The sequence below is a fragment of the Oryx dammah genome, unplaced genomic scaffold, assembly GCF_014754425.2.
Source record: "Oryx dammah isolate SB20612 unplaced genomic scaffold, SCBI_Odam_1.1 HiC_scaffold_2, whole genome shotgun sequence".
NCBI classification, from domain to species: domain Eukaryota; kingdom Metazoa; phylum Chordata; class Mammalia; order Artiodactyla; family Bovidae; genus Oryx; species Oryx dammah.
The window spans coordinates 97,676,272-97,688,717 of NW_024070186.1; the positions used below are offsets into that span (position 1 = coordinate 97,676,272).

The 12,446-nt window shown below is 43.8% G+C and overlaps 1 protein-coding gene across 1 annotated transcript in view; it reads left to right on the forward strand.

Annotated features, from left to right (window-relative positions):
* DRD3 (dopamine receptor D3) overlaps nt 1-12,446 on the forward strand; it is a 58,999-nt gene that overhangs the window by 17,619 nt on the left and 28,934 nt on the right. The window contains exon 3 of the mRNA XM_040224543.1: nt 6,710-6,822. Coding sequence (XP_040080477.1) covers nt 6,710-6,822 — 113 coding nt within the window. The remainder of the gene's footprint in view (nt 1-6,709; nt 6,823-12,446) is intronic.

Below are 12,446 nucleotides of genomic sequence, written 5' to 3' on the forward strand. Positions count from 1 at the left end.
ATCTCAGATTCCCTCTCAAGGTTTTAATTTCCTGCTTTAGAAGCTGCAATCTGTTTAGAGCTCCTTCTCCAAGCACAAACATCCCATCTTGTTCCACTTGGTTAAGCACCTTTTGTGATGTTTAATGCACTTGTATCAGGGCAGAAAGGCAGCGTAAGCAGCCGGGGAACATTGAGAATACTAACCGAAGAGTATTTGGGTCCCAGTGTGGACTGAAGGAAAGATTCGAGGGTTAGGTAATATAAACAAGCAAAAAAGTGCCAAGTGGGCTCAGGCAGGGGCACTCATCACAGAGAGCATGGTCCAGGTCAGAAAATGGTGACAGAAAAGAACAGCGCTATTTTGGGGAGAGAGGTGCCTTTGGACCTTGTAATGATCCTGATTATTAAAAATAAAGACTTTTTAAAGGAAAATTTCACCATTGTCAAAAAACCCCAAATGACAGCAATTTAAGCTCTGGAAACAAAAACACCAGGAGTCTTTTCACCAAACTCTAGATTTTGATGGAAGTCATAGACTATGAAAGCTGGGGGGGCTTGGAGAGTGTTTCTACTGTCATTTCTTTTTTTCTTTAAATATATATTTATTTATTTGGCTGTGCTAGGTCTTAGCTGTGGCATGTGGGATCTAGTTCCACCACCAGGGATCAAACTCAGGCCCCCTGCATTGGGAATGAGGAGTCTCAGCCACTGGATCACCAGGGAAGTCCCTCTGCTGTCATTTCTAAAGTGTCATCCAACCTCAAGAAATTTCTGGCAATATCCTAGTGACCAGGATTCCCTGTGGGAATGGGCCTCAGGGTTAGGCTAAACCTTCATTACAGGGAGCTGCTTGTTCAAAATACAGACTGATGGGTCTACCCTAAATGTACCAAACTGGACTGTGGCAAGCAAAAATAGAGTGAAGAGGCTAATCAGAGAAGTAATTCCATATCTACCCCTTGGATATCACCCCAAAACAACTAAAATTCCACCCCTTAGAGCAGAAATTCTTAATCTGGGGAGTTCATCAACTTGGATATAAATAAAATTACTTCTTTATTTTCACTAAACCAAAATTAAGCATTTCCTTCAATTATGAATGTCAGCATCAACCCACAGCAGAATAAATCCTTTGTGTCACTAGTAGAAGTCACAGATGTTTATATTTTCAAATCGCATTAGTTTTTACAGACACCAAAATAGCATTTACACTCATCAGTACTCTGAAACTATAGGAATTTGAGTCCTGCACCTAGGTCTTGTCATTTAATGCATTATTAAAGAATCATATATATTTTTTTTAAATTTGTAACTACAGTTTGATATAATTGGTATCCTTTGTGATTCATTGTTTTTTATTTTATGCATTTAAAACACTCTTCTGAGAAAGAGCTATAAGGTCAAAGGCACCCAAGGGATAAAGGATGCTTCAGGAGCCCTAGGACAACCATTTCTTTTTCTTTTAATATTTTTTTGTTTTATTAAAATACAGTTGATTTACAATGTTGTGTTGATCTTTGCCGTATAGGAAATTGACTTCATTATACACACAAATATATTCATATATTATACATATATTCTTTGGGGACATATATACACAAATATTCTTTAGGGATAACCATTTTGGAAGACAAAGTCATGCCCCGCCCTCCCACAACATCCTATGGACCAGTATTTCCCAAACTTCCCAGGCAGCATGAATCACTGGAGGTATTTATTATCCTGAATTGGGCCTAAAAATCATTTTAACAAGAGCCTCAGGTGATTTGGAAAATGCTGCCTTATCAGTGAATTTGGGAAATGCTGCCCTGGCTGTGCCTATTGAAAATCAATAGCCAACTTCAGTACCTAAGACACTCTCCTGCTCCACCCGCTTCTATATTGCCAAAGGGAGTCAGTTATATTCATTAGCAAGTGAGAGTAACACCACCTGGCTGCTGTTTAATTCTGAAGTGAGTTATTCATTAAAATTTAGGGGAAAGGTAGAATCACATCTCTTAAAAAGCCTTAAGTCAATCAGATTTCTTTTTTCTGCTTTTCTCCTGCTTTAATTTCAAAAATCACTTTACCTTCCATTTTCTCCCGACACTGTACTCATCTCTCTGTTAGCACTTATCATAGATATTTTCTTAGTGTGCCTCTCCCGGGCCTTCAGTTCACCCCTTCCCATTCACACATGACTTCCTGCTCCCGCGCCACCCCCTTCCATCCCCCCCACACACGCACTGTATTCTGGCCTCACAATACAGTTTAATTCATCTCACAAGTTTAATTCATTTCAGTACACCCACCCCAGCAAAGCGTCAGCCCCATAATGGGCCCTCAATAAACACCGGACGCGTGGGTGGATGGATGATGGACCAAGGCCAAGTCTTCCCCCTCCTGTGATATGAGAATGGAGTTAAATTGTACACGTCTCAGAGGCAGCGTGTCAAGGTGCTGACCTCCGAGAGGCTAAACAGAGTAACGGTTAACATTAAGGTTTGAAATTCCAGCTGCTTTTACTAGCTATGTGTCCTTAGGCAAATTATTCAACCCCTCTCAGACTCCCATTTCTTTATCTATAAATTGGAAAGAATATTTACCTCATTGGGTTGCTGTGAGAGTTACTTAGCATGTTCTTGGCTGCTACTGATTGTTCACTATTATTTACTTGGTGCGGAGGACTCGTTTTTAAAAAAAATAAAGGTATTTTCATTATACATACCACCAATTAGAGATACATCTTGACGAGCAAGCTCCAGAGAAGGCCAAGTGATGGCACCTTAGCGGGAATTTCTTAAATAGCTAATCAGGTTGTTTTCTTCTTGACACTGAGCTGAGATCAAGGGGAGAGTGAGTATTTTGCTGGCAGAGTTGGAGACGGGAAGAGAGGAGAACCAGAATGGGGTAGCACAGAGGGGGCCTGGAAGCCAGAGGACAGCTTGAGGGCTTTGGCCCTGAGGAGCTCAAGAAACCAGGTACCTGCCCGGTATGTACTTTCACTAGCTCCAAAGTCAGCGGGCCCCCACTGTTTTGCACTGTTTTTCTAGAACCCTGGGATGCAAGCAATCAGAAGGTCTCCCATTCCCTGAAAGGGGGGTGATGTGGTCCGTCCCACAAAATTCCCTGATGAGCGCATGGTTTTCTCTTCCTCCTTGTGTCCACCCACTTCCACCCCTTTCCAACAGCTGCCCCCTCCTCACCCGACACCCCCATACAGCGATGTGTAATGATCTACATTCCAGGGCCCCGTCTGTCTCTAGATCCATGCCTTCCTGGGCCAAGGTGCTGCACCTCATCAAACGTTAGTCTCTTTCTCAGCAATGAAGATAACAACAGTCCTCTCACAGGACAATAACCAGCCCCAGAGGCCATGTATGTAATTGTTAGTATTAACACAGATTATGTCAGAGACCCTTCATTCTGTCAGAATATATTTGCAGGCTGGGATTCCTCTAGGAGAGGGATGCAGTGGCAAACAAGAAAAACTCCTTGCTCCTATCAGATTGATTAAGTAGCAGTCATTTAATCTCCTATCAAATAAGTGTATAATTTGTCCTTTAAAAGCATTGAGAGCACATACAGTTAAAAAAAAAAAAAAACAACTCAGGGATCAAGTTCCAAAGTTACAGAAATTTCTGCAATGGGTCATGTGGATTGAAGACCCACATAGACTGAGTTCTCAATAAATGTTAGCTTTTATTAATGATATTAGCATCTCATGACGATCTCTATTTTATTTAGAATGCCTTGCTTCTTCAGTACTATACAAGGATGGGGCCTGAAGAACTCGTTTTAAAAAACACATAATATACCCTCCTCTAATGAACTAATAGGAGTTTTGCAGGTACTTGTGTTATGGATGAATGAATGAATGAACAGGACGTCCAGCAAGCCTGGGGTTTGCTACTGTTCTAATGATCCTCTCTCACTTACACAGTCCCCCAACACACATAAACAGGCACTCACAATTTCACCCCCAAAAAAATGGTTTCCCCCAATTTAAGTTACATAAAGAGATTAGCATACAAAGAGATGTTAAAAGAGATTTAGCATACAAATTTCCCTGGTGGCTCAGACAGTAAAGAATCTGCCTGCAATGCAGATTCTGCCTGCGGGTTTGATCCTGGAATTGGGAAAATCCCCCAGAAGAGGGACTGGCAACCCACTCTGGAATTCTTGCCTGGAGAATGCCATGGACAGAGGAGCCTGGTGGGCTACAATCCACAGAGTTACAAAGAGTCAGACACAGCCGAGTGACTAACCCACTACTACATACAAATTTCACCTTTTGCAAGAAGCTTTTATAGCAAAGAACTGTCCTATGGACTGAGCAAAACCCTCTTCTATTCTCCTGGCTGCCTTAAACAGATGTCCCTTTAAAATTTTTTTCATTTTTAGAATTCCTATATATTCATTATTAGGCTTTTATTTACATAGCACCAAATGACTGGACTAAAAGAGAGAAAGTAAATCCACAACTAAATGAACAAAAATGATGATTTCATCACTAGTTTGAACTTTTCATTGTTGCTCTTAAAATACTTTTGGTAAGAGTTTCTCATACTAGAGGCTGGAGATGACCAAATATAGGGAAAAGATCAAATGCTGAAAAGGAAATAATTCTATGGGGAAAAGTTATTAGTGGAGGGGAAACAGAGAGAGCCTTTCAGGAACGTGCATTAATGCAATAAAACAAGGATACCCAGTCAAGTGGTCTGGTGATAATAACAAGACTCTTGGATGAGAAAAATTAGAGGAACAACAGGATTTTCGTGCACTATTGTTGGCAGTTTTTTCCTTGAGAAGCTACTTCAGAGGCTACTGAATCTATGTTTCACTCCCCTTTCTCTTAAATAGCCATTTGGCCTGCCAGCAGAGCTATCATGAACACCCAGCTAAGCCTAGGGGGCCAGCCTCACGGGTTTCCCCTTAAGACCCGTGGTGCCCAAGAATGGCAGCCCCAGGGGCTGGAAGCTGGCAAAAGCACAAAAGCCTCCGGGCCCCAAGAGTAGCATTTGTGCATGACAGTGATAGTCTCCCTGACATAGCTCTCTGGCTCAATTACGTTATGTAAAAAATTTTTAAAAAATTTAATAAAATAGAAAGGTGCTAGAAGGTAACTTAAATTATCTAAATTCCTGACTTATTTATATATGTTACTCAGAAGAGCTCCACGTGTTATGGAGCTCGGAACACATGTGTACATGCATGAAGTCAGAACCATCTTCTCTGATTCTGTGAGTAGTAGAGGGGATCTGGGCCCCTCTCCAATGCCCTGGACGCACCTTTCCCCCCACATCTTGGTGAGCAGGACCACGGTGATGAAGGTGGGGGCATTGGTACAGACTGACTTTACATAGGCTCTTACAGATGCTGTTAAAGCTTCCAAACTTTAAAACCAGAAGCCAGATAGACTCTTATTGTGGAGGGAACGTTTACGAAAAATGTGTTCTCGGCTTATTTCCTGAACAGGGTGAGCTCTCCACTGGGTGGAGGGCTTCGAAGAGGTAGTCTTGGCACAGCGCACACATCTGGCAGTCACCCAAGCTCTTTTACCACGAGCTGTGCATCTACGGACACATCACTTAACCACGATGAGCTCAACCTCAGTTGTGTCCAACTCTTTGTGACCCCATGGACTGCAGCATACCAGGCCTCCCTGTCCATCACCAACTCCCAGAGTTTACTCAAACTCATGTCCATCGACTTGGTGATGCCATCCAACCATCTTAACATCTGTTGTCCCCTGCTCCTCCCACCTTCAATCTTTCCCAGAATCAGGGTCTTTCCCAATGAGTCAGTTCTTCACATCAGGTGGCCAAATATTGGAGTTTTAGCTTCAGCCTCAGTCCTTCCAATGAATATTCAGCACTGATCTCCTTCAGAATGGACTGGCTGGATCTCCTTACAGTCCAAGGGACTCTCAAGAGTCTTCTCCAACGCTACAGTTCAAAAGTATCGAATCTTCCGCACTCAGCTTTCTTTATAGTCCAACTCTTACATCCATACATGACTGCTGGAAAAATCATAGCCTTGATTAGACGGACCTTTGTTGGCAAAGTAATGTCTCTGCTTTTGAATATGCTGTTCAAGTTGGTCATAGCTTTCCTTCCAAGGAGTAAGCGTCTTTTAATTTCATGGCTGCAGTCACCATCTGCAGTGATTTTGGAGCCCAGAAAAATAAAGTCAGCCACTGTTTCCACTGTTTCCCCATCTATTTGCCATGGAGTGATGGGACCAGTTGCCATGATCTTAGTTTTCTGAATGTTGAGTTTTAAGCCAACTTTTTCACTCTCCTCTTTCACTTTCATCAAGAGACTCTAGTTGAAACAGATCAGTGATTCACAAACCTTGGTGTGATGGGTGGGGAGTGTTCATTTTAAAAAGATGATTCATGGGCCCCAGATCCAGACACTGTGACTCAGTTGGTCCAGGAAAAGGTACAGAAATCTACGTCTTTAATGAGCACCCCACTGAGGACTGCACCTTGAGAAATGCTGGAATATTTGATTCAGAAGATCCATTTCAGTACTGACATCCCACCAGTTTGACCTTTCTCAGGCAAGCAATCTTGGGCACACTGACATTCGCTCAAGGTCTGCCTACCCTTGGTGATGAGGTTGTACCCACAGAGATGGCATGTCTACGTCTGTGTGGGACAGCCCAGGGAAGGCAGTAGAGTTGACTGGGTTGCTGTCCCTTTGTTGGGAGGAAACACTAACATCCTTGTCTCTGATGCCCAGGTGACAGGTGGGGTCTGGAATTTCAGCCGAGTTTGCTGCGATGTTTTCGTCACTCTGGATGTCATGATGTGCACAGCCAGCATCCTGAACCTCTGTGCCATCAGCATCGACAGGTAAGGCTGGGCTTCCCTTCCAGGCTTAGGAGAGAGGTGACTAGGTCAGGTGGTGAGGGACCCCTCCTAGGGAAGCTGCCCTTGCTGTGTTGAAGGCACAGAGTCGGCATCTAGGGCATGGGGGTCATTGTGAAGTGCGACTTAACACTGGGACATTTTCTTTTCTCTCTTTTTCTTTTAAACGGTGGTTTGTAGATGAGAGGAAGCTCCTGTGATAGGAGAGAAATAACTATTCTGGAAGTTTTCCTTTCCCGCAGATCCCTAAGGAGGATTCTGGTTTTACTTTTCCACCATCCTTGAGGCTTTCATGACTCTTAACTTTGTAGCGAGAAAGCAGAGAGACAGGGAGGTGAGATTAGGAGAAAATGTTCCTGCTGCTATTTTGTTTGTTTTTGGTAAAGGGAGGGAGACAAAGGCGCCAGAGGCAAAAGACAGAGAGGAGAGAGAAAAGTTTGGGAGTATCTGTGAGGACGGAGAGAGGAGCGGATGAGGGAGAAAGGGAATTGCAGAAAATGTGGCCATGACCTGTGTGTTAAATATTTATTTCCCTCATAGAGTTTAAGAAAAACAAGAACGGTGTTTTGTAGAATTGCTTTTTGGTTGCTGGAGTGACTTCTACGATTTTGACTCGAGTCTGTGTGTATTCCATCAGAATAACATCACTTTCTAGCCCTAAGTGTGTCCTGCCCCAGCTCTGGGGTGCTCCGCTCCTCTCTCCCCTTCTCTTTATGTTTCCTCTCCTCTGTCCCTGCCTCCATCCTGAGTCAGATTTGTCATGGCTCCATGGACATCTCCAGACCCGCGGAGCACCCTGGGAAAAGATCGCTTTCCAGCCTGTGGCCTCTGTGGCCGGTCAAGAGCCTCCATTTCCCCTCTTCCTACTCCCCATCTATCCCTTTTCTTCCTACACTCTTTCTCCCAGAATTTTATCCATCCACTCCATAGCTTCAGTGGGTGACCCCAAATAAAATCTGCCATCTACTGAGAATTTACCACATTGTGCTAAGGCATGTCAAAACCTTAACCCATTTCCTTTTCACAACAACCCTTCAGCCAGTCGGTTCAGCCGCTCAGTCGTGTCCGACTTGTTGCAACTCCATAGACTGCAGCATGCCAGGCTTCCCTGTCCATCACCAACTCCCGGAGCTTACTCAAACTCGTGTCCATCACAGTGGTGATACAATAACCCTTAGGTAATATTATTAGCTTCATTTCCAGCTTCTTGGAATAATGAAGTTTTCCCAAGTCACACAGCTAGTATGAAGCAGTGCCAGGATTTGAATTCATGTCTATCTGATTCCCAAGTTAATAATCACAGGCTTTGTGCTAAGCCTCCTCAAATCTCCAACCGCACCTCTAATCTGATATCCAGACCACATTACTACCTGGATATGCCACTGGCTCCTATGAGGCGAAATGTTAAAAACCAAACCATCAAAGCACCAAACCATCTTGACTTGATGATCGCTCACTGGCAACAGCATTCTTCTGGAATCTTGGATTTTGTTCAGCTCCCTTCTCTTCCTCATCTCCTTGTTTAGATACACTGATGTAGCTAAACAATCAGTGCTTATAGACTCTGTCTCTGAAATGTTTTCTAAATATGCCCCGTCTTTCCTTTCTTACCTCACCTGCTTGCTTTAGACTCCTATGGCCTCCCACAGCTTCCTAAATGGCCCTTCAACCACGCTCAGAATTATTCCCCCAGAATTGGAGCCCGAATGTCCACTGCCCTACTCAAAACCCTTCAGTCACCTTGGCCTGAGGAATAGAAATGGAAGTTACCTTCACAGTCTAAGATTCAAAGGTTTCCACAATATGGCCTCACTCTACTTTTGCAATCTCATCTCTTTCTGGGTTGCCCTCTGGCTCTCTTATGCTCCAAGGCTGATCACACCAGTCCCCTTTTCTGCGAAGCCCTTCCAGATCGTCTACAGTTTAATTCAGTCACCCCTGACCTCCCATGATGCTTCCCCTGTAAACATGTGGCATCGCCAGGCTCCTTTCGCAGGAATCCTGATGCAGGCCCTCCTCACAGCCCCACGTGTGACATTCACATGGCCCACAGTTCTGCCCTAAACTTCCCTGCATGTGTAACCAGTGACTGGACATGAAAACCCAACCTTCTGGGGATACTGCAAACCTACCAGCCAACTCAATGGTCTTGACTTTCATCATTTGATTGGCTATCACTTGACTTTTATTACTTGACTAGCTATGCTGAGAAGGAAAATCAAAGAATGTGTCTATAATGCTAAAACTAATACCATCAAAGAATGTGTTAAAAATAAAGGGGAACAGTTGTATAACTCTGTAAACATACCAAAAAACCCACATTAATTTTATACTTAGATGAACTGTGTGAATTATATCTTGATAAAAGCTGTTAAAAAGTAAAGGGATTGTTAGTGATTTTATAATATTTTTAGCTCTCTGAGAACAGAATTCCTCCCATAGCATCTATGCCTTTTGTGTGATTGCTGGACATTTAGTACATGTTTTCAGAAATGTATGATTTACAGAAATAATGGACTGTGTTTGGTTTGCTACATCACCACCTCTACCACCCAACAATTACACCATCCTAGCTCATCACCCATGAATGTCCCTGCTGTACCTATTTCAGAGCCTTGAACAAGGAAAATTAAACTGGATCCAGGGATCCCTGCCTGAGGATAGCCAATGTGTACACCACAAATATGCACCTTCAGAGAGGACATGAGAATGGAATCAGACCAGCCTTGGAGGAGTGAGGGAAGAGCTGCATAAAGAGAGCTCCTAGGACAGGCTCTGGGCCTCTAGCCTTCTAGTTCCAACACTACCCTCTCCCATCTTTGAGGGTGTGCCTATACACTCCTGGAGTGCAAAGTCAAGTGGGCCTTAGGAAGCATCACTATGAACAAAGCTAGTAGAGGTGATGGAATTCCAGTTGAGCTAGTTCAAATCCTAAAAGATGATGTTGTGAAAGTGTTGCACTCAGTATGCCGGCAAATTTGGAAAACTCAGCAGTGACTGACTGGAAAAAGTCAGTTTTCATTCCAGTCCCAAAGAAAGGCAATGCCAAAGAATGCTCAAACTACTGCATAATTGCACTCATCTCATATGCTAGCAAAGTAATGCTCAAAATTCTCCAAGCCAGGCTTCAACAGTACATGAACCATGAACTTCCAGATGTTCAAGCTGGATTTAGAAAAGGCAGAGGAATCAGAGATCAAATTTCCAACATCCATTGGATCACTGAAAAAGCAAGAGAGTTCTAGAAAAACATCTACTTCTGCTTTATTGACTACACCAAAGCCTTTGACTGTGTGGATCACAACAAACTATGGAAAATTCTGAAAGAGATGGGAATACCAGAACACCCAACCTGCCTCCTGAGAAATCTGTATGCAGGTCAAGAAACAACAGATAGAACTGGACATGGAACAACAGACTGGTTCCAAATCAGGAAAAGAGTACATCAAGGCTGTATCTTGTCATCATGCTTATTTAACTTATATGCAAAGTATATCATGAGAAATGCTAGACTGGATGAAGCACAAGCTGGAATTAAGATTGCTGGGAGAAATAGCAATAACCTCAGATATGCAGATGACACTACCCTTATGGCAGAAAGTGAAGAAGAATTAAAGAGCCTCTTGATGAAAGATAAAGAGGAGAGTGAAAAAGTTGGCTTAAAGCTCAACATTCAGAAAACTAAGATCATGACATCCATTCCTATCACTTCATGGCAAATAGATGGGGAAACAGCAGAAACAGTGGCTGACTTTATTTTGGGGGGCTCCAAAATCACTGCAGGTGGTGACTGCAGCCATGAAATCAAAAGATGCTTGCTCCTTGGAAGGAAAGCTATGACCAACCTGAACAGCATATTAAAAAGCAGAGACATTACTTTGCCAACAAAAGTCCATCTAGTCAAGGCTATGGTTTTTCCAGTAATCTTGTATGGATGTGAGAGTTGGACTATAAAGAAAGCTGAGCACCAAAGAATTGATACTTTTGAAATGTGATGTTGCAGAAGACTCTTGAGAATCCCTTGGACAGCAAGGAGATCCAACCAGTCCATCTTAAAGGAAATCAGTCCGGAATATTCACTGGAAGGACTGATGCTGAAGCTGAAACCCCAATACTTTGGCCACCTGATGGGAAGAACTGGCTTATTTGAAAAGACCCTGATGCTGGGAAAGATTGAAGGCGGGAGCAGAAGGGGACGACAGAGGATGAGATGGTTGGATGGCATCACCGACTCGATGGACATGAGTTTGAGTGACCTCTGGGAGTTGGTGATGGACAGGGAGGCCTGGCGTGCTGCAGTCCGTGGAGTCACAAAGAGTCGGACACGACTGAGTGACTGGACTGAACTGAACTGAACTACACACTCCACCCACACACACTTTCACGCATGGGCTGGTAGGGGAGGTTGTGCCCGTTGTGGCTGGAGTGTGGGAACTGAATTCAGCCAGGGCTTCATGCCCAAGCCTGGAGTAGACCAAGAGAGGGTACTTTTTTACAACTCACCAGCCAGGAGAGGGTATCTTTTTTGTAACTTGCACAAAAGCACCATTTTGCTGGCAGCAGCCGTGCTTAATGCACACTTCTACTTGTACCACTTAGGACACAACCAACAAGAGCAAACTTTGCATTGGCTTCTGTCTCATACAGGAAGAATCCCAGAATGCACAGCACTCACCTACCTGCAACCTGAGGGAGAAGTTACCATCTTAGACCCCAATGGACAAGGATGCTCCCCTCTTGGCTTGTAGGTCTAAAGGAACCAACCCTCACCAACCTTAAAATGTAGCCTCCTCCCTCTTCTAGGACTGAAAATAGGCTTTGGAAAAGCTGTCTCTATTATCCTTCACAGCAGTTTGCAGTACACAGCATTAAATTCTGTTCATGGGATGCCAAATAGCCGGTCAATTCATTAAAAATGCAATCATTCATGCAGACCTTTGGTCTTCACACAATGCTAGTCACCCATCTGACAAACTTGACCAAATGGATTCAGCATTTTTTGGTCATGAAGCCCTGATCTGTAATAATAGGGTAGTAGGAGATAGAAAAGAAAAGGAAATGATAAAAGGGTTTTTGAAAGCAAGTAATACCATTGTCATTAGATTCTCAGGCATAGCTCTGGATGCTGGCATTAATGCTGCCTTTTCTTTTCTAAAAAGCAGAGTGGGTGAACACCACCCCCAAAGCCCCCCTCCCTTGGCTCCTTGCCTCCCAGTGGGCCAATCCCTCCCGCCGCACCCTGGGTCAGAGCTAACTCGGAGAGAGGGCTGAGAAAGTGTCAAAGCAGGAGGACAAGATCTGCGCGAGCGGTGAGAATACAGGTCCTCCGCAAGGATCCCGGGAATAATGCAACCAAATTCATTCACCAGGGAGTTCTTTAAGTGGCTCTCAAATGGCACCCATCACACAGGCAAGCCTCCGCGTCTTTGCAGCAAGCACAATAGGTACCGGATGAGTCACAGGCACCTTGGATTTTTTAGTTTGCATCTAAATAAGCACTTTATGTTTGCAACGGGCTTTCCAGTCATTTGCAAAAAGCTTTCTCCTTCAACAATTCCACGAGGGGAGTCCACAGAACTAAAGATTTATTGAGCCCCCTGTCTGACCAA